We start from the raw sequence: 23,220 nt of genomic DNA, 5'->3' as shown, positions 1-23,220 counted from the left end.
ATGTCTGTTATCTACCAGCTGGGCTGTCAGTTACCTTCCCCACTAGGAGTGACTATTCACCCCCCTGAACTAAACACATAGGCTATGTGAATGCCCATTCCAAAATTACTCCATTATTTGGGGAAAATAATTATTTTATCACCTGAAGATTTTGTAAGTTTGCCCACTTACAAAGAAATGAAGGGTCTATAATTTTTATCATAGGTGTATTTTAAATGATAGAGACAGAATATCAACCAAAAACCCAGAAAAAAACACGATACAAATATTATAAATTGAGTTGCAGTTCACTGAGTAAAATAAGTATTTGATCCCAAAGCAAAACATGACTTAGTACTTGGTGGAGGAACCCTTGTTGGGAAGCACAGAGGTGAGATATTTCTTGTAGTTGGTTACCAGGTTTGCACACATCATCACACAGATTTTGGTACACTCTTCTTTACAGATCTTCTCTAAATCCTTAAGGTTTTTTTGGCTGTCGCTTGGCAACTTGAAGTTTCAGCTCCCTCCATACATTTTCTATAGGATTAAGGTCTTGAGACTGGCTAGGTCTCTCCATGACCTTAATGTGCTTTTTCTTGAGCCACTCCTTTGTTGCCTTGGCAGTATGTTTTGGGTCATTGCCATGCTGGAAGACCAATCCACAAACCATCTTCAGTCATCCAAGATTTTACCCTGATGTCCTTTGACAGCTCTTTGGTCTTGCTTATGGTGGGGGGGTTTGAATGGAAGAAAGAGATTCTGTGGACAGGCATCTTTTATACACCTAATGAGGGGGGCATTGTGTATATATACAGTTGTGTTCAAAATAATAGCAGTCAGACATCACTAACCTGATCAATCACTGTTTTTGGTAGAAATGATATTTCTACATGGCAAATAATTTACTAGCAGGTGTAGTGGAGTAATAGAAATCCAACAGACCCAACAGTCATGACATGCATGCTGCTGATTCTGTGTAATTGAATCACTAATTGAAAGGGGCATGTTCAAAATAATAGCAGTGTGGAGTTCTATTAGTGAGGTCATTCATTCTTTGAAAAACAGGTGGCAATTAATTCCCTTATTTAAGGAAGGAAGGCAGCAAATGTTGTACATGCTGGTTACAGTGTATTTCTCTCTGAAATTCTGAGGAAAATGGGTCGTTCCAGACATTTTTCAGAAGAACAGCGTACCTTGATTAAAAAGTTGATTGGAGAGGGAAAAACATATAAAAAAAAAGTGCAGAAAATGATAGGCTGCTCAGCTAAAATGATCACAAATGCTTTAAAATGGCAACCAAAACCTGAAAGATGTGGAAGAAAGTGAAAAACTACCATTCGAATGGATAGAAGAATAGCCAAAATGGCAAGGACTCAGCCAACAATCAGCTCCAGGAAGATCAAAGAAGGTCTAAAGTTCCCTGTGAGTACTGTTACAATTAGAAGACGCCTATGTGAAGCCAAGCTATCTGCAAGAAGCCCCCGCAAAGTCCCACTGTTGAAAAAAAGATGTGCTGAAGAGGTTACAATTTGCCAAAGAGCACGTTGACTGGCCTAAAGAGAAATGGCGCAACATTTTGTGGACTGATGAAAGTAAGATTGTTCTTTTTGGGTCTAGTGGCCGGAGACAGTTTGTCAGACGACCCCCAAACACTGAATTCAAGCCACAGTACACTGTGAAGACAGTGAAGCATGGTTGTGCAAGCATCATGATATGGGGATGTTTCTCATACTACAGTGTTGGGCCTATTTATCCCATACCAGGGATCATGGATCAGTTTGAATACATCAGAATACTTGAAGAGGTCATGCTGCCTTATGCTGAAGAGGAAATGCCCTTGAAATGGGTGTTCCAACAAGACAACGACCCCAAACACACCAGTAAACGTGCAACATCTTGGTTCCAGACCAACAAGATTGACGTTATGGAGTGGCCAGCCCAATACCCGGATCTTAATCCAATAGAAAACTTGTGGGGTGACATCAAAAATGCAATTTCTGAGGCAAAACCAAGAAATAGAGAAGAACTGTGGAATGTAGTCCAATCATCCTGGGCTGGAATACCTGTTCACAGGTGCCAGAAGTTGGTTGACTCCATGCAACACAGATGTACAGCAGATCTCAGAAAGTGCTTATACAACTAAAAATTAATTGATTCAAAGGAAAGCAAAATCTTCAAATATTTTTCAGTTTATATAGTGAATGTTTCAGTTTGTAAAGAAGAATACAAACACTGCTATTTTTTTGAACAGTCTAATATTCACTTTTCTTCAATTTATTTTAGAGGAACAACACAAATTTGATATATTTTTCTTCATGTATTGATTTGGAATAGAATGTGTCGTGTTCCCAATGCATTTGTGTGTATGGAAATAAAAGCTATTAGAAGGATTTTGCACTTTATTCACTTTTTTCAACACACTGCTATTATTTTGAACACAACTGTACAAAGTGCTTGGTGCACGAAACGTGTCAAGAAGCCCTCCAGAACGACGCTTTTTGATGTTTATGGCCAGCAGGAAGGCCACTTACTACTCCATGTGAGTTTCTATCTTTTTATTTGGATTTACTGCAATATAAATAAACATACACTAGGAGAACCCTTTTTGTCCTTGGGCTTGTTCATTGAGAGCCTCATAAGGTGGAGCCATCTGGGAGCAAGAGCCAGTATTTATATGCTATCTGACGAGTCTGAGAGCAGAGTGAGACCCCCCCGAGTGTGAGCCATCATCCCGTGTGTCCACTGCTGAGCCTGATGACCATACAGCCCCAGACCAGACCCTGATGACACCACCATTAAGGATATACATATAAGACGCATAATATATGTACTTCTGCTAAGTGCATCACTTCACCAGATTCTGGCACGGGTATTTAAAGTCACGGAGCACGGATTATCACATCATATGGACAATATTATTATATGTTTTGATCCTTGATTTCTGTTATGGTGGTATAATTCGGTCACCCTTGGATGTGATCCCACTTGCACTTACTGTATATATTTGCGCTCCTGCAGCTAATTACTCATTTCATATTGTTCAGCACTGCATATCCAATCATGTACTATCTTTTGAGGTGTTAAGGATTTACCTTTATATGTCAGCTGCTTCTTTTAGGGATTTATATAACTGTGCTCACATTATTTCCTTTAAATATATCTAATGTAATTGCTAATACCTGTAAAGTAAAAAAGAGCCTTTGATACAGATATTGTCTGAACAAAATGAAAGCTAGTGTCAATCATTTTTGACTCTGCCTACACCATATTCATGCACAGAAAATGCACATTTGATCTTCAATAAAGATTTATACGGAGCTGTAAAACTGTTTTTGATATGTAGAATTTAATTTGAATCTCTCATCTTAAACTGGCTTGTTTTAGTCATGTGGCTGGCACAGCACCAATGAGGGCTGGCCAGACACAGACTCATACTGTAGAGAACATACATCAGCAAAGTAATAGAAACTCCTCCCAATGATCTTTCCCTGCAGATGCCAAAGAACAGGGGAAGACCATGTGACCACACAACAGTGCTTCAGGAAAAAGGTACTTAGAGGATAAAAAAGATATAGTTGCATGATATACAGTATATGGTTTATGTGAATTATTTATGGCCATTAACACTTCTCTGTTTAGTACCACTATAAGAAAACCTAATGCACTTTAATACACTTCAAGAATTACACAATCTCCTCAATTCACCTTTATTTGGATTTCTCCTGGCTCACATGCCCACAGCTGTTACTTCCATAGGCAGCCTAAATCACTTCCAGAGACAAAATTGGAATGCACTTTACGATTCACTAACTTATTCAAACCAACCCGGAGTGTATACAATGTATACTTATTTTTCTGGAGGTAACCTCACTTAAACATGGTTAGGTCCATATATATTTGGACACAGGCACAATTTTAGATTTTTTTCAGGTATATACCAAAACATATTCAAGCTATAGCTATATAATGGATATGGGCTGAAAGTGCGCACTCGCAGGTTTAATTTGAGGCTATGTACATCCAACTTGGAGGAAGGGTTTAGGAATTACAGCTCTTAAGAGTAGCCATCTCCCCTTTTTCAAGGGACCAAAAGTAATTGGACAATTGAATCAAAAGGTGTTTCATGGCCAGGTGTGGGCTACTCCATTATTTCTTCATCAATTAAGCAGGTAAAAGGTCTGGAGATGATTCTAAGTGTAGTATTTACATTTGGAATCTATTGCTGTGTCCCTACATCATGCATTCAAAAGGAGCTGTCCATGCAAGTGAAACAGAGCATTGTAAGGCAGCAACATTAGGAGTGGCCAAATCAACAGTTTGGTACATTCTGAGGAAAGAATGCACTGGTGAGCTCAGCAACATGAAAAGGCATAGACATCCACAGAAGACAACAGTGGTTGCAGGATCCTCTCTATGGTAAATAAAAAACCATTCACAACATCCAGACAAGTGAAGGACACTCTCCAGGAGATGGGCATATCATTGTCAAAGTCTGCAATCAAGAGAAGACTTCACAAGAGCAAATACAGAGGGTTCAACACAAGGTGCAAACCATTCCTAAGCCTGAAGAATAGAAAAGCCAAAAACATCTAAAAAGGGCCAGACCAGTTCTGGAAAAGCATTCTTTGGAAGGATAAAACTAAGATTAATCTGTACCAGAATGACAGGAAGAAACAAAAGTGCAGAGAAGGCTTGGAGCAGCTCATGATCCAAAGCACACGTCACCTGTAAAACATGGTGGAGGCAGGGTAATGGCATGGGCATGCACGGCTTCCAGTGGCACTGGGTCATTGGTGTTTATTGATGATGTGACAGAAGGTAGAAGCAGCCGGATGAATTCTGCAGTGTTTAGAGATATACTGTCAACCCAGATTCAGCCAAATGCAGCAAAGTTGATTGGACGGTGCTTCACAGTACAGAAGGACAATGATCCAAAACACACGGCAAAAGCAACCCAGGAGCTTTTGAAGGAAAAGAAGTGGAATATTCTGCAATGGCCCAGTCAAACACCTGATCTTAACCCAATTGAGCATGCATTTCACTTGCTGAAGGCAAAACTAAAGGCAGAAAGACCTACAAAGAACAACTGAGTACAGCTGCAGTTAGAGCCTGGCAAAGCATCAGAAAGGAGGAAACCCAGTGTTTGGTAATGCCCTCCACACAGATCGACAGCCTCAGCTCTGTTCCTGTGAGCTCTTAGAGGTCCCTCCCGTCACCATTTTTCTCATGGTGTCAGAAAAACTTGTCAGAAGTGACTCATGCTGATAGAGGAATGAAGCAGCAGAGAGAAGTGACAGTGCTCTGGATTGAGACAAGTACACACGATAGAGGGATATCCTTTGTTCATAGTTCATGTCTGAAATTTACAACCACTTTAAGATAAACTTGTTGCTCATCAACCCACTTACTATACCAGAGGCTGTTGTTACGAATTTATCAGGATTTGGGCACCGTGGACAGACATCCCTTCTTTGGCAATGGGCATAACCCTCTGCCCTGGAACTCACCTCTTGTATCATTCTACAGGCAAGGCACACTATAGCCTCATCCATCTAATGATCCACATTACTCTTTTTTTTCGCCCTATGATTTATTGAATGTATTCATTTTGCATCCACTAATTTCTATGTTTTATATGCCTTTCTTTAATACTGTATCCCTAAATGCACTGCTGAATAGCAATGTTAGTTAAATGTAGGTAACATTTTATTGTATATGATTGGTTGTTTTTCCTTATTCTAGGTGCACCCCTATGGCTCCCCTCACATGGGAGTCTTCTGTGAGGCATCAGGTTAACACCTGAACATTTACAGTATTACAAATTTACAGTTTGTATGTAACACACACTATATGCTTAGTAAAAGTCCCCTTTAATTTTTCTATGTTCATTATTTGGAAGCAGAATCCTTTAATATAATGAAAACAAAGGTTCCTTTAACACCTGCAGCCCAAAGTCCTCAGCTATGGGCTTTAGACATTCCATTCCCACTCTATCATCTATTCCCACCCCCTCCACACAAACTGTACACACGTGCAATAGCAAAGCTTCATTCCAGCAGGAAGACCTTCCTGTAGATGATAAGAAATAAAGCACAGGCACAAAGTAAACATCATTGGTGCCAGCTGCAAAAATGAACAACCTTGAAAATATTTAATCTAGCGAAGAAAAAAAGTCATACAACAAATGTCCATGGATACATTATTAAAATTTATTCTCAATGCTTCTGTACATTTGTATCAATACACATGAAATTTTGACATCTAGGCATATTTTAAGCACACACCGATGTGTTTGAAGTAATCATTAACAATACAAAACAGAACCACTTTGCCGCCCATTTTACATAAGAGTGCGTAGAAAATCATTTACCAAGGTTTTAAAACCCCCCTGAAAATATAAAAATAAATTAATTTTTAATTTGATTTTAATCTGCCGATTAGAAATATTACAAATCAAAATATTGTTTCCATATGAATTATTACTTTTTGTTTCTTAAACAATATAAAAAAAAAAAAAGATTTCACAAAAGCTTATGTACAGAATGAGGTAAGGACTGTGGAGGGTTGTGTTCTCTCAGTCAGACGCACAGTGGAGGTCAGATTACATCGGGGTCTGCTTCTCGATTACCATTAATAATGCAAACATTTAACAACGCATCAGAAATCCTTTCACCAATCGCTGCAGCCTTCCGTACAACGCTATAAAGCCAGGCTGCAGGTTTTTAATGACACTATGCAAATTAAAGAAGAAAAACAAAAAAACAAAAAGGAGAACTCCTTTTTTTCTGACAAATATATGACACTGCAAAGCAGAGCGATTGTTAGGTAGAGTATATCATCTCCTGTTTTGTTCCATTATGCCAGTACAGACATTTCAAGTGTCTACTGTGCCTAGTAAAAAATATTTAAAGCCCAAACAGCCAGGAAATGATAGTTTGTAGATCAGCAATGGCATAGGTGTGCAGTTTACCTGTAATGGTATGCTAAAGTATAATATGAGAACTTTGCATTTTTATTGGCCCAGGGGACACTACCCAAATGTTGGGTATATTATATTGGCGTTCATCTCTTTCAGCTGGCTGCCCCATATCTGCTGGTAAGCTCATGTTCTAGGTGGCCCTGAAAATGTGAAAAGGCAGCATGTTCAAGCTCTGGCCTCTTACTGAGGGCACTGCAGTCTTTCCCAAATACATTGAAGGCTGTTTATCACAGAAGTATTTAACAAGAGCTGAGGACAACCCAAATGAGTCTCCTGTAGCTGACTGTAATGGATTATACAAACTGAATTAACTGCAATGCTTCCAAGATAGCAGTAGCAAGTTGATTGTTTGGTGTTTACTTCTTAAGCTGGCTATACACTGTTCCGATTTGAGATTCGAACCAGGTATTGGCAGGCTGAATGTACCAAAGTTGACCAATCAACTTGGGTACAACAGGCCTGTCAGATTTTACATGCAATTATTGCTAGAGGCTATTAGAATGGGTAGCAGTGATCACTGTGTTCTCCCAGCGGGGATGGCTCCCACCGTCCAGGACAACATAATGGTTCCATGGAAGGGATTCCCCCATCAAAACTGACTGTGTTGATGGGGGAATCGAACGATTTTCTGTCCTGCAACCAGAAAATAGCTCCATCTCTGGCTGGCTTTAGAAATATTCCTGAAATTCTGTTTGTTGCTTGTGCAGGTGGATCAGACTACAGTATACTACATATACATCTACTGTAATGAACAGCTGAAATGCTTGCATAGACAAAGCATCTGGTCCATTTACAGTTCCCACATGGGAGCAATGAACAACCTAATACTTCCCAAATGAGCATGATGGACACCTGAGAGGCTGCACAGTTGCTACATTACAGGGGACAAGACAGGTAATGAATGCTATTTATAAAGGAGATGTTTATGCTTCTTACCCCATAATGTTATGCTTGACAGAAAGGTGTAATCAGAGACACGTTATAGGACAGCTTTACCTAAAACATCAGTTGTCTCAATAAAATGTATGAATACAAATTTATAGAAAGGTAAGTAGAGGATTCTTGTAATATATATTGGTAGCTCTGAATAGAAGGTAATGTGTTTAGTTTTAAATGGAGAGCATGCATTTTCTCTGAAGGTTGTACTGAACATGCATTGACATATTTGAAAGTGATGTTTGAATCATTATTCAAAGTCTAATATATCAGATTATTATGGTAGCCCTATGTTTATGAAAAGAATATTGCTGGATTCCATACTCTGTATCACAAAGCTCTGTGGTATAAAACGGACAGTCTGCATACATTCAACATGGCTCCTTTCACTTCTTCAGGTCTGGGGAAAGTAAAAGCTTCAGACGTATCTGGCCAGTGATTAGGCTTGTTCACACACGAGTCAAAACAGGCCACTTGAAGGATTTCTCATGCCATCCAAGGGCTCCCAGATGCACAAATGCCTGGTAAGCCAATTGATTTATGTTGCATTTTGTGAATTAGTCTAAAGCATGGGATATAGCATCTAGTCTTGTTCATTCAGACTGCACACTCTAAAGGGGTTTATTCCTCCTCTGCATCGAGAGCCCCAGATAGCATTCAGAAATGTGGCACTATGGGCTTCCTTAGCTAGTGGATATGCATAAGAGCTGTAAAAAGTACCTGCCATTTGTATATAATGAGAGCACATATTTCATGAGCTGGACCAATACATCAAAGCATCAGCCAATCCATTTCCTTGTAACTTGCAGTAGTTGGGCCCACTGCTAGGCTCAATAAAAGTGCCAGCCTACTTTGGTGATGGGAACAGATACCAAACTGGGTGTATGTGATGCACAAAAAACCAATTGTGGGGACCCTGGAGTGGGTCCAAAGATTCCTGCAGGTTACCGTTTCCTCTGCAATATTTTGCTAGATGCAGTTGGTGGCCAGGCTCCATGCTGATCTCTACATTGCACAGTGGATGAAAACTGAAGTGTCCAACAGATTGGGGCCCTGTGGACCAATCCAAAATCTAGTTGGTAATCTTTAAGAGGCCATGGAACATGTGCTCCCAGTGTCAACAAAAAGAATGTAGAATTTTATAGGGGCATAATCTCACTGGTTCCTGGGGATTGACCAGCCTTCGGCCAGGCAGATACGTCTTCTAAAAGAAGATTTTTTGCACCTTCCCGATGTCAAAGGGAACTTGTATCCTCTAGACCCAAATTTATGCATACTGTACTAATCGGGTTATTGGGTAATTGGCTAACTGAATATAGCATTCTCTTCAACCCTGCTACATATAAGGGTTTTCAGTAACAGCAAGTACCAAGGCCTTCACTAAAATTATAGTGAGAAAAGGAAGCAGTGAGATGTTTCTTCCTTTCTTCTTTTTTAATATATAAAGGGCTTTTCCTCTTTAACTCCAAAAATTACATAAAGTTTATATACATAGTAGACTGTCAGTGTACTAACATGATTGGTCCTACCCATCCCCCTTAACAGCAGCAGGACCTTTGTATTGCTGTCTAAATTTGATTGGCAACCCATTACAACAGGATAGTGATGAAAGGTTTAAATTTCAATCAACAATAAAAACCCATAGCCAACCGTGAAGGTGGTGAAAAGAGCGGACCCGCCATGTTTCCACTCTAGAAACCTAAATCCAGTGATCACTTTAAGTGGAAAACCACTAAGGTGGAAGAGGCCAAAGGAAGCATTTCTCAGTATGACTATTAGTCACCAATATTTGTAAATATTAGGAAACGATTCCTAATTTTTTCAGTGGAAAGTTTAGTACTGAACAGAAAAACAAAAACATGATCGTGGCAATGTAACAAACACAAAAGTGTTGGGATCCAAAAGTTTGCATATAACTCAGTTGTTGAGAAATAAATAACATTGAACCACAGCCGCCATTAGCGGCATCGCAGACAGACCAAGCCACAAGTGCAATGTGACTGCTTATCTGCAGTCTCGCCTCAATCATCAGCAACAGGCACTTTTAATAGAATAAATGGTGATGCCCCATATCAACTCTGCCTTTCCCAGCAGATATGCAACAATAACTGCTGGGGGGAGACATCCGAACAAATTTTTTTCCTTAGAGTAACCAGTGGCAGAAACTGTTTGGATAGGAATTGCACCAACATACCAGCAAGCGCACATCCTGGATTTCACCCATAGTGACAACAGTGTTTTTACCTTTCTCCAAATGAATACAGTCGCATTTCAGTGCAACAAAGCAACAAGAACATTTAAGACGAATAAATATCTAAAGCCCTGGAAGGCTTAGTCAATCCCTTGTGAAACCAGCAGGCCGCACAACAGGCTGATATGTGTTGCGTGTCCATGCGGTGTTGGAGGGATAAGAAGGTCAAGTCATTTTGTCTTCGTTTGCATTGTTTCTTTGCTACATCAAGGAAGACGTCTGTAAGTTCTGAAGTGCCAGGTGGATGTGTAAACCTCTGGTTTTCCCCCACATCAACTCTTATCTTGCATAACTGGTCCTGGTTTATCGCCAAGCCTCTAAGTAGAAAGAGAATAGTTTTAAAGGACAACCACATCATTCGAGATCTCAACGCACCCAATAAAATACGTTCGGTAACTCCATGACCTCTACTTGGATTGTGAACTATACAGATCAGAATCAGAAAACATAGGACTAAGCAACAGCAATAGAATTGCTTTAAACACACACCAAAAAAAAGAAAAGTGTCTCCTACCTGGGGTGAGCAAGTCACAGCCCATGTATTTCAATAGAAATTGGCAAAATCTATTCAAATTAAAGTCTCAGCCACTTTAAAAAATTCCTGCACTACTTTGATGCGACTCTCATGTAACTTGAGTGCCATAGACTGCAATGTAAACTCTTTCAAAGGTGCACAAGAGTTGCATCCTAATGTTATCAATGTGACAGTTGTGCATGAATCAAAGCCAAAATCAACTGTCAAAGTCTTGTCCAAGTCACATCAAAGTTGCAGTGGAAATCGCATGATTTTGGAATCACACAAGTGTTAATGAAGCCTAATTTGTGAATGGGGAAAGAATGAAAGGATCTGCTACAGCTGCAGATCCATTCATTCTGGGTTTTTTGACACTGGGATCTTTTTAACCCTTTCACCGCCCTTCCTCTCCTATACATATGATCTAAGCTCTACATGTGACCTATATATTGCCCCCCTCATCTCTCTTATCCTAAAATCTGCACAGTAACCCCTTCATCTCCATCCTGTCACTGCTAGTGCACCATCACCAAGCTCCGTGTTTTAACCCTTTCCATACCAGCATGTTTCTTCATTTGCTCAAAATAGTAAAAGAAAAATTAGATCACCTTGACATCAAATATCAAAAAAAAAGGGGGTAATTTGGGGGGGGGGGGGTTGTTACTACTGCCCTGCCATTTCTATCTGCTATGCTTTTTTTTTGCTCTTGTTAAAGAGTCTGTTGCACCTAATTCAAAACACCTGCAACAGTTTTGGTTTCAACAGTGATTTGCGTCAAATTCAGGTAGTTCTAATTTACTCCACCTCTATGTTATATGAGGGATGTAATGGAAACTTACTGCCACTTTCTGGACTGTGTTGTCAGTGTGCATGGCTAGAAAGGGGTTGGCGGCGGTGGAATGGAGTGAGGTGGCCTGTGCTCCAGCCAGCAGGTTGTTCAGTGGTAGTTGTGCTGCAGTAGGAAGCTGCAGCTGCTGTAATTCAGTGTGGTGGTGGTGTTGCTGTGGGTGTTGGTGGTGCTGCATTAGTTGATAAAGTAGAGCATGATGCTGTTCCTGGAGGAGAGAAAGAAAAGGAAGTTGATGAAGACATGGAAATAGTATTAGCTGGAGCTCAATACATCTGCCTGCATAAAAAGAAAGGGTTTAAAAAGAAAAGCCTGGAGCAAACAGACTGGAGTTGCTGCTTAGTAAGAAAACATGATTATTTGGGTAGCCTGGCAGCAGCCGACTAATGGTGGTGTATGCTACAGTTCTTTGACTGCAGTCATCCATAATGACAGAGATATGGGGGTAGGTGGAGCTCAAACTACAGAATTACAAAAAACAAACCAATGTCTGGATATATATATATATACACACACACATACACACACGTCTGGGTATATGTACACACACACACACATATATATATATATATATATATATATATACACACATATACATACACACACTGGTATATATGAGCTGTAAGCTTGGTGAAAAATCTTAGATATTTCAAGTGAAAGATAATTCCGATTATGTCTTTCAGTCTCACCCATGGCCCTGTCATGTACATAACTTACAGGAGTGAGCTGCTGAGAACTCAGGAGCTGCTGGAACTGCTGGTGTTGCTGGTGAAGGAGGAGCTGCCTCTGCTGGTCAGAGAGAAGTCCTAATCCTGAGGCACTAGAACAAGAAAAGATACATTCTTCTATTAATTCTGCATCAATTAGATGTGCACCTCCATGGAATAGAGGAGGCGGTAAAGATCAAACCTAACCATGAGTCTACAGACAGCCATAAATGCAAATTAGAGATAGACACAAGCCTTGAAAACTTTGTACTTTTAGAACAATGAACTAATTCTGCTTGAAATGATAGCGTTCGTATGTGGTCAGACACTAAATGGTATCTGACCAAGCAGTTTCAGTGACCAGTCTACGTTAAAGAGGAACAGAACTCCCTACTAATGATGCAGCCAAAGGTTTATTGGAGCTTACATTAGTAAGATCTTCCTAAGAATAGCTACACTCCATGTGTGTGAAAATCATGAGCAATCATGGGTGATCTTACTAGTGTGCTTTCTCTAGCACCCCACCCAATCTTAGACTGCTGTCACACGGATCTGTTGTAAAAAAAAAAAAAAAAAAAAAAAAAAAAAGTTAAAGAAAAATGTGTGACCATGTATTCCTATAGAGCTCTTCAAAATGAGGTGTCACCCATCCTCTGGAACTCCCTGTCCCAACCCATCAGATTAGCACCTACTCTCCTCTCCTTTAGGCGCACCCTGAAAACCCATCTCTTCAGGGAAGCCTACCCCACCCCCTGCTAACCTGCCGACCTCCTCCACTCTTCCTACCACTCCATCCCCCACAGCTATCCCCTCCTGTGCCACCATCCCCTCCCTCCTAGATTGTAAGCTCGAAAGAGCAGGGCCCTCGATCCCCTCATGTTTTGCATTGTATTGGTATTGTTCTGTCACATGTTCTGTCCCCCTTTGTAATGTACAGCGCTGAGCGAATCATTGGTGCTTTATAAATACTGTATAAAAAAATAATAATCTGTTGCAGGTCTAGTGTGTTTTTTTTTATCCTTTTTTAAATCCTTGCTTGCTGCATTTTTGGTGCGTTAAAAAAATCCACCAAAAAAGCACATCCCTATTGAAATCAATGGAAAATGAGGGCAAAAAGCATCAAAATGCACCTGCATTGCGTGTTTGGTGCAGTTTTTGAGTAACATATCGTGTAAAAATGCACCAAAAACATGGTAAAAATGCATATGCATTTTGGCTGTGTTGTTGCTACAGATCATTGTGAAAGCCTAGGCTCAAAAGAGACTTGGTCAAACTATGGAGGGTATCCAAAATGTCACAAAGAGCACAGGATTCACATCTGACGAGTATGGTTAAGGCAAGAGCCCTGAAGAAATGAGTAGTCTGTGCCATCTCCTTGGTTTCTATAAAGAAGGTATAACCTTTGTAACCTGCTCCTCAAGAGTCCTAATAAAAAATCTTTATCTGTTCCAGCTTGCCAAACATTAGGACAGCCACCAAACTGTAAATCAAAAGGCCTTTAGCAGCCATCCTTAGATTAGGCTTACTACTCATCATAATGGTAACTTAACACTCACAAGTCCTGTATTTCATTATTAGGAATCCAATAATGTATTTTTTTCTATATGACCTTTGAAGATAACCCCTCCAGAAAGTTATATTCACCTATATGAGCTCCTTTGCTGACTTCATTTCCTATCTGAACCTTGGCTTCATTGCTCTGATGGAGTAAAGCTTCCAGGTATGGGGAGCATGTGACTTTCCCATGTCATAATGCCTGGGCCTGAGCAGCCAATCAGAGCCAAACATTGCCCCATGGGCAAGAGAAATCTAACCCACTCAGGTAAGCTCAATCATCTTCTAAAACTGTAGCTTAACCGGCGTGGACTCCAGCAACATCAAGACGGCGAAGGAGTGTGGATCAGCGAGTATACTGTGTTGGGTTGGGGAGTGTGGCAGGCTATCAGGATGTATTGTCACTATGCTTTTACTTACAGTGCATCCAGAAAGTACTCACCGTGCTTAACTTTTGCCACATTTTGTTATGTTACAGTCTTATTCCAAAATGGATTAAATTCATTTTTTTCCTCAACGTTCTACAAACAATACCCCATAATGACAACGTGAAAGAAGTTTGTTTTGAAATCTTTTAAAAATAAAAAAATCCACATGTACATAAGCATTCACAGCCTTTGCCATGACACTCAAAATTGAGCTCTGGTGCATCCTGTTCCCACTGATTATCCTTAAGATGTTTCCACAGCTTGAATGGAGTCCACCTGCGGGAAATTCAGTTGATTGGACACGATTAGGAAAGACATAAACCTGTCTATACAAAAAGTCCCAAAGTTAACAGTGCATGTCAGAGCACAAACCAAGCCATGAAGTCCAAGGAATTGTCCGTAGACCTCCAAGACAGGATTGTATCAAGGCACAGATCTGGGGAAGGATACAGGAACATTTCTGCAGCATTGAAGGTCCCAATGAGCACAGTGGCCTCCATCATCTGTAAATGGAAGAAGTTTGGAACCACCAGGAATCATCCTAGAGCAGGGCACCCGGCCAAAATGAGCGATCGAGGAAGAAGGGCCTTAGCCAGGGAGGTAACAAAGCACCCCCAATGGTCACTCTGAAAGAGCTCCAGCGTTTCTCTGCGGAGAGAGGACAACCTTCCAGAAGAACAACCATCTCTGCAGTACTCCACCAATCAGGCCTGTATGGTAGAATGGCCAGATGGAAGCCATTCCTCAGTAAAAGGCAAATGGCAGCCCGCCTGGAGTTTGCCAAAAGGCACCTGAGGGACTCATACCATGAGAAACAAAACTCTCTGGTCTGATGAAACAAAGATTGAACTCTTTGGCTTAAATGGCAAGCGTCATGTCTGGAGGAAACCAGGCACCACTCACCACCTGGCCAATACCATCCCTACAGTGAAGCATGGTGGTGGCAGAATCATTCTGTGGGGATATTTTTCAGTGGCAGGAACTGGGAGACTAGTCAGGATTGAAGGAAAGATGAATGCAGCAATGTACAGAGACATCCTTGATAAAAACCTGTTCCACAGCGCTCTGGACCGTACACTGGGGCGACAGTTCATCTTTCAACAGGACAACGACCCTAAGCACACAGCTCACATAACAAAGGAGTGGCTACGGGCCAACTCTGTGAATGTCCTGGAGTGGCCCAGGCTTGAACCCGATTGAACACCTCTGGAGAGATCTGAAAATGGCTGTGCACCGACGCTCCCCATCCAACTTGATGGAGCTTGAGAGGTACTGCAAAGAAGAATGGGAGAAATTGCCCAAAAATATTTGTGCCAAGCTTGTAGCATCATACTCAACATGATTTGAGGCTGTAATTGGTGCTAAAGGTGCTTCAACAAAGTATTGAGAAAAGGCTGTGAATACTTACAGTATGTACATGTGTTTTTTTTTTAATTTTTAATAAATTGCAAAGATTTCAAAACAAACTTCTTTCACATTGTCATTATGGGGTATTGTTTCTGGATGCACTGTATGTCAGCAGTGTTGAAGGAAGTCCAAAGCAGTGTTTTCTCCAGGAAAGGTAATATATTTATGATTTTCTCATACTGGTATCCATCCCATCAAGACTGATGAAACCTTTACAAGTGAAGTAAAATTAGTTCATTATGAAGACTAACTTCTGTCCTTATATTGAAGACCACACCATAATTTTCTTTCCCTCTAGTTTTTATAACTCCGCACCATAAATTCCTATATCAAAGTAGCAGTTTGCACAGTTATTTGACAGGCCCTGTGGATGTTGTGTTATGAAGATTAAACAAGTGTTCAGAACATATTAAGTTAAAACTTCTACTTTCCATTTAGTCCAGATAAACGCAGTTATAATAAACCACAACAACCAGCAGCCAATAACATCCACCGAGTAAGAAATAGGTAGCCGTTTTATCTCATGTGGTTAAACACTTACCTATTTGTTAGTGTGGAAGAAATAGGATGCGTTACATTAGGTAATATTGTCCCATGAGTAAGGCCAGTGGGTTGGGGCAGTGTAGCTGGGGTCTGGATCACTCCATTCAGAGCCCCGACAATGCCATTAATCGCCAACTGGTTTGCCGGCAATGCTCCAATTATTGCACCCACTCCCGGCACTGTAGGAATAGCTGATGTGACTGTCTGAATGCCACTGGTTAGTGTTCCCATAGTCACACCATTGATTCTTTGGACCCCCTGGACATGCTGGGCTGGACTCTGGCTATCAGGGGGAGGAGTGGAGAGTGATGAAGAGCTGCTGGTGCTGTGACCGCTCGAGGTGAGATCCTGAGAAGAAAATAGACAGAGAGGGGGGGTTTGTTAGGACACTTCACTATTAAAATCTATAGCATTTCACTTCGTTGTTGTGCTGATATTTTAGAGAACTGTAAACCGGTATCAAAACCTTAATGACATTTTTCAATGGGACAGTATTAATTCCGGACACTACAGTACTTACAGCAATGATAGTACAGTAACTTTTCCATGTCTTGTCCCTCCCTCACATCTACGATGGAACAGTGAAAGTAAAAACAGCAAGCTAATGGGCTCATTTCTTTGTCACTTGCTCTCTCCTCCAATGAGCACCTCCCTGTCAACACATGAAAACTGCAGGAAAACTGCAGCAAGGTTGACTGACTCTTTGTGCTGCCTCTCCTTCTCCTAGTCTATGTTCTGTTTTAAAGGGGATTACAAGCAGTTTACACCATTCAGAATCAGGTACCTACATCAGTAAATGACACATAAGTTGCATAAGGGCCAGCAGATTGAACCACAGAGTGCAGCAGGGAGCCAAGCATATGACACTCCTGGACAAGTTGGGTTCTGAAGATTCTTCAGGCAATGGTATCCCTTCAATACTGCAAAGACTGCAGTGCTAAAGTATTAACCATCTTTCTCCAGGGTGCATGTAATACAAAATTATTTTTCCAGTGCAGAGCTGCAATAATGTCAGCCTCAATCTCCAAATGATCTCTATTGAACTGTTGGTGGTACAGTGGATTAGATGCTCCAGGGAGCTGTCCTCTGCAACAATCCCCATTTAAAATGCTTTCAAGAACTTGCAGTTCAGTTACACAGAAACTGTACAAAACACAGCACAGCCATCATTGTCAGTAGTATGAAATCCCCGGTATGCTGGGTTTAATCCTGGTTTAAAAAAAAAAAAAAATTACATTTATTCCCAGCAACATACCTGATGTGTGGCTTGATGGGCATTTTCTGTCTGGAAATTTCCCAGGTGCGGGCTTTTACTGATGCTCAGGGAATCTGTGTTTGATGCTACAAAGAAGTCACAAACATATCATGGAGCAATATGTACAGTTTTATTTATTTATTTTTTTAACTGGGACAATAAAATAAGCCATGAATTCCATTATCTGGATCCACACAAAATTATTTTATCTCATAGCAATGAATATCAAAAAGGTTTAAGATAAATTATAATTTTATTGCAACAACTACTCTAAATACACGATTTTAAATAAAATAAAATAAAGCAACTGGCAGAATGAGCAATGATTAGTGACACATGCTAGAAAATCCCCCCACCCCCAACATCATCATTTTATATTTATTTCTATTACCGTAGCTTGGCCCACTTACACAGGAGATCATCGGGACTCTACACAAGGTAATCAGTGAACACTGCGAGGATCGCCAGCTTTGGCCTTTCAGGAAACTCTTAGCCGTTCAGCTCAAGTGCTTCTTTTGCACATAGACAAGTCAATAACCTTGTGAGGCCATGATGCATACAGGAATACATGATGAAGTCCAAGATATTTACAGTTTTTTGTTTGTTTTTTTTTTTTTTTTTTTTACTCTGTCCAATGAATTGGGCAATTTTGAAGAAATGTATTTCCAAATATATTTCTTGATGAAGTACACAGAATATTTTTCTATGGGTAATGTAAACCAGACATGGCTTTACTTTTCCAGGATTAGAAGATGTGATATTTTAGAGCAAGCTTAAGCATACTGCATTCAACGTATAATGAAGTGACAAACAAAAATGTCAATGAAATCAGAAATCTTATTCCAAAAAAGTTCAAAAAGCCATACAACGGTGGTTTAATAAAGACCCTTTAACGAAAGAAGATTTAGCACAAAATAACCAAGTTCCAGTGGTTGGTAAAGCTTGTAATAATATGGGGTTCTCTAGAGTAAGCATAGATCCATAGACCATCGTTGGACTAAAAGGTATTGAGAAAACGTCACAATTTATAGGACCGATGGGGACAGCAGCAGCGCAGAAAACCAAGACAAACAAAACCATTCCAAAATGTAAATATGAATCTGCAAAGAAGATCCTGAAGGTTAGAAAATGCACATGTCAGAGCTGTCCTTACCGTTCTGTAATGGGTATGGGTGCACATAGGGAGAGGAGTTTGGGTTGGAGGTAATGGATGGGAAAGGGACAGACAGCTGGGCATTGAGGAGCTGAAGACGCTCTTTTTTGGCATTCAGATTTTTGATTTGCTCCTCCAGTCGCCGGTTCTCCACTTGCAATTGGTGAAGGGATTTCAGCATACCTAAAACTGAAAGCAGAAAAAAGAAAAAAAAAAAGGTCATCCAGTTTCTTCCAAGAAAGCAGTTCACATTCTGTGCAGGGACAACCTGTAAATAGGCAAAAAATATTAAACAATTATTAAAGCAGAGCTAAAATTAACTTCCCTTGTTTGGTTAAACATACCAAACATATGTAGAAACCAATTACACATGTGTGATAAGAGCCCCTGGACCCATGAGAATATATTATTCAGAAGCAGGGAAGCCAGCTCCAGTGCAGTCACACAGTGGAAGGGATATCTGCGATCTGGTTCTGACCACCAATAATCGCAGACCAGAGATTTCCTGCTCTTTGATAAGATGGAAGGGAACAATTTTCCCAGGCAAGCTCATGTGGTGTCAATTGAGTAAAATTTTCACTGACAGTCATCACCTCAACGCCAACAACCACCAACTGGTAAAATGAACATAACCTGGGGAATGAATCCAAGGAAATCCCTTTACGTATTACATTTCTGCTATTGATATAATTTGATCTAGAACCTGACAGCTCATACTAGATTACCTTTTACACAGCACTTGTACATTGCAACCTGGTAAAAAAGGATTCCTATGTCAGCCATGTAAATCTGAGTCTGGGCCTCACTAGATATAACCTTGTATTATGGGAATTAAAGCACCTGAAAAAACTTTATACTTTGAAAATCTCTGTGCCTGTTAAAGGCCAAATAGAGCTTGTTGTACAACATGTCTGCTAATGAAATGCTGGTGAACACAAACTCCAGCAAAAAAGGAACTACTTAGTAACTATTATTGAAACATCCAATAATAGCTTCAGGGTAAAGCATGGTTTAAGTTTTTTCAACCTAGCAAGCTGAACAAAAGAAAAAAACCCGAAAGATGCTGTATCCTGCTATGCTATTGGGTGGGCAGGGCGGGGGACCGCCCGCGCCGCGCCCCCCCCCCCCCCCCCACCAGAACAAACAGATCAGAGCTAGCAGCCATTGCTCGTGGACAGGCAGCTGTACACACAAGTCGAAAGTCGGCCGGTTTCTGCAGATATACAGGCCAAGTGTACATGGCCTTAGGCTCACATGAAAGCATGTTGACAAATTTCAAGCATTATAACAACACTTTTTTCACCCCTTCAAAAGAGACGCCGCACACTTTAATTTACTGGGTCGTTAACAAAACCATGTAAAAAAAAAAAAATTAGAACTGCAATTGAGCTAATAACGCATTAGTAGAGTTGAGGTGTAAATAGTAGGGTTGACACTCCTAAATAATAACTTTTTGAATTGAAATAATGCCTTGAAAGATTTACCTTTTGTTTCCATTATTACTGGAAAATAGCAGTGCACTGCCTTTGTCTAGGTATTACTGTACCTTGAGCCTCATAGCTATATACAGTTAGGTCCATATATATTTGGACACAGGCACAATTTTCATACTCTTGGCTCTGTATACCACCAGAATAAATTAAAACGAAACAATCCAAATGAATTTGAAGTGCAGACTTTCAGCTTTAATTCAAGGGGTTCAACATAAATATCAGGTACAAATTTTAGCAACTGCAACCATTTTTATATACAGTCCCTCCATTTTCAGGGGCTCAAATGTAATTGGACAAACGCATATAATCATAAATAAAATGTTCATTTTTAATATTTTGTTGAGAATCTTTTACTGGCAATGACTGCTTGAAGTCTGGAAGCCATGGACATTACCAAAGACTGGGTTTCCTCCTTTCTGATGCTTTGCCAGGCTCTAACTGAAGCGGTCTTCAGTTGTTCTTTGTTTCTACCTTTACTTTTTCCTTCAGCAAGTGAAATGCATACTCAATTGGGTTGAGATCAAGTGATTGCCTCGGCCATTGCAGAATATTCCACATCTTTTCCTTCAAAAGCTCCTGGGTTGCTTTTGCAGTGTGTTTTGGATCATAGTCCATCTGTATTGTAAAGCACCGTCCAATCAACTTTGCTGCATTTGGATGAATCTGGGCTGACAGTATATCTCTAAACACTGCAGAATTCATCCGGCAATGACCCAGTGTCACTGGAAGTCATGCATGCCCATGCCATCACACTGCCTCCATGTTTTACAGATGACGTTGTGTGCTTCGGATCTAGAGCTGTTCCAAGCCTTCCCACACTTTTTTCTTCCCATCATTCTGGTACAGATTAATCTTAGTTTCATCCGTCCAAACAATGCTTTTCCAGAACTGGTCTTGCTTTTTTTAGATGTTTTTTGGCAAAGTCTAATCTGGCTTTTCTATTCTTCAGGTTTATGAATGGTTTGCACCTTGTGGTGAACCCTCTGTATTTACTCTCGTGAAGTGTGCTCTTGATTGTAGACTATGACAATGATACATCCACCTCCTGGAGAGTGTCCTTCACTTGTCTGGATGTTGTGAATGGGTTTTTCTTTACTATAGAGAGGATCCTGTGATCATCCACCACTGTTTTCTTCCATGAATGTCCATGCCTTTTTACTGAGCTCACCAGTGCGTTCTTTCCTCAGAATGTACCAAACTGTTGATTTGGCCACTACTAATGTTGCTGCTATCTCTCTGATGGATTTGTTTTGTTTTTGAAGCCTTACAATGACCTGTTTCACTTGCATGGACAGCTCCCTTTGAACGCATGCATGATGTAGGTTCACAGCAATAGATTCCAAATGCAAATACCACACTTAGAATCAACTCCAGACCTTTTACCTGCTTAAGTGATGAAGAAATAGTGAAGGAGTAGCCCACACCTGGCCATGAAACACCTTTTGATTCAATTGTCCAATTACTTTTGGTTCCTTGAAAAAGGGGGGGTGGTTACTCTTAAGAGCTGTAATTCCTAAACCCTTCCTCCAACTTGGATGTACATACCCTCAAATTAAACCTGAGAGTGTGCACTTTGACTCCATATCCATTATGTAACTATAGCTTGAATATGTTTTGGTAAATACCTAATAAAAAAAAAAATTCTTCCTGTATCCAAATATATATGGACCTAACTGTATTTGCAATGTGAGATCATGTAAGGCATTACTGTCTCTGACGATTAGTCTCAAGATTTGGAGTGAGATTGTGATGTCACTACTGTGCTGCTCACATTCTCTGATGGAAAGTACTGTGTAAGCACATGAAGTTCAATGATCTCCATGCTTCTGCTTCATTCGGTGCATGTATGCCTTTTGGCTCCTCTTATGCTGCTTTCGAATATTCCCCAACAATTAATCAGATCATCAGATCACCAGTCATCTGAGTTGGGGAGCTCTAACAGAATGCAAAGTCCTGCCTCTACCAAGATGGCCATCTCCACACAGAGGAACAATGCACAAGGCATGGTAAGTAGGTAATGGGGAACCACCTGAAGAGAACCCACAGGAAATGTGTTACTAGTTCTCTGTATGCTTTTCTCAGATCAGGTTCTCTTTATAAAAATTATGGCTTTTTATGTGCATTTTTTAGGCTGGGGAAACTCATGCATGCACAAATGTGCCACAAGGATCATTCAGAGCCCACACCCTATGGCATATCTGTGCACAAGCAATATCATTCATGCCTAGGCAAGAAATTCTGAAGTGTTGCTTTGCAGCAGAAATAAAATGACAAAAATTAAACAAATACTTTTCTATCCAAATCTGAGAATAGGAGGGGGGAGAAAGGAAGAGGCAGGGCAACATGATACCTACTTTAGGGCGAAGGTGCATTTAATAAAACAAAGTAAAGCAATCAAAATTACATGCTATAAAAATGCACAGCTTCACTGAAGCCAATTAGAGGTATGATTAATTTCACTTCAAAAATGGTACAATGCAAAAGTGCCATTTAGCCATCAATGTGTACCCAGAGGATCGTTCCTTTTTATGGGGGAAGAGGAATGATTCTGTCACCAGTGGAAAAAAAATGCAAGGGGTGAGGGGGAGGAAAAGGATGGTAGTTGGCTTAGAGGGGAACTGATCTGTGAAGTTTTGCCCAGAAAAGGACAGGCAGAGGACAAATAACTTAGCAGTATTGCCTGTGGTCTCCCTGCAACTGTTCTTTTCTTTGTTATTGACCCTCTCCAAATAACGTCACAGTCACAGAACAAGGCATAGTAAGTCATCTTGGTGGAGGCAGGGCTTTACTTCCTTATGTCAGAGCCTCCAGCAAGGAAAACAGCAGGCAGGACAGTAATGACATCACCAACTTTCACAGGAGATACTATGAGACAGCTATGAGGTTATAATCACAGGAGTGCCTAGGCACACTCACATACCAAGAAGTTTACTGCAATTTTCAAAAACATTTACAGACAAAATTACTTATTTGCATGGTACTGTTTAGGCCCAATAAACCTATCTAAAGGTTTTCTATAAAATACCAAATCTTTACATTTTGAGTTCACTTCCAGTTTAAGAGTGGCCAATCCTTTAGAGGATAGTGAAGTTTCTTAATAAATGTGACAGGAAAAAGGCACATCTATGGGGGGTATATATCCCCCTGAGCTTGGAAAACCTATGGACGCTG

At 40.4% G+C, this 23,220-nt stretch overlaps 1 protein-coding gene across 3 annotated transcripts in view; it reads right to left on the bottom strand.

Moving 5' to 3' along the window:
* Nucleotides 1–6,169: 6,169 nt before the first annotated feature.
* MLLT10 (MLLT10 histone lysine methyltransferase DOT1L cofactor) overlaps nt 6,170–23,220 on the bottom strand; it is a 272,303-nt gene continuing 255,252 nt past the window's right edge. For all 3 annotated transcript variants that reach the window (XM_089693742.1, XM_089693743.1, XM_089693744.1), the window contains 6 exons: nt 18,557–18,745; nt 17,404–17,489; nt 16,147–16,496; nt 12,227–12,329; nt 11,502–11,717; nt 6,170–10,465 (listed from right to left, as the gene is read on the bottom strand). In XM_089693742.1, the coding sequence (XP_089549868.1) occupies nt 10,421–10,465; nt 11,502–11,717; nt 12,227–12,329; nt 16,147–16,496; nt 17,404–17,489; nt 18,557–18,745 (989 nt within the window). In that variant the 3' untranslated portion in view covers nt 6,170–10,420. The remainder of the gene's footprint in view (nt 10,466–11,501; nt 11,718–12,226; nt 12,330–16,146; nt 16,497–17,403; nt 17,490–18,556; nt 18,746–23,220) is intronic.

This window comes from Staurois parvus, unplaced genomic scaffold (assembly GCF_062004578.1).
Source record: "Staurois parvus isolate SC_StPar_1 unplaced genomic scaffold, SC_StPar_1.0 ptg000636l, whole genome shotgun sequence".
NCBI lineage: Eukaryota > Metazoa > Chordata > Amphibia > Anura > Ranidae > Staurois > Staurois parvus.
Note: the sequence above shows the minus strand (reverse complement) of the source record. Positions and strands in the feature narration are given on the sequence as shown.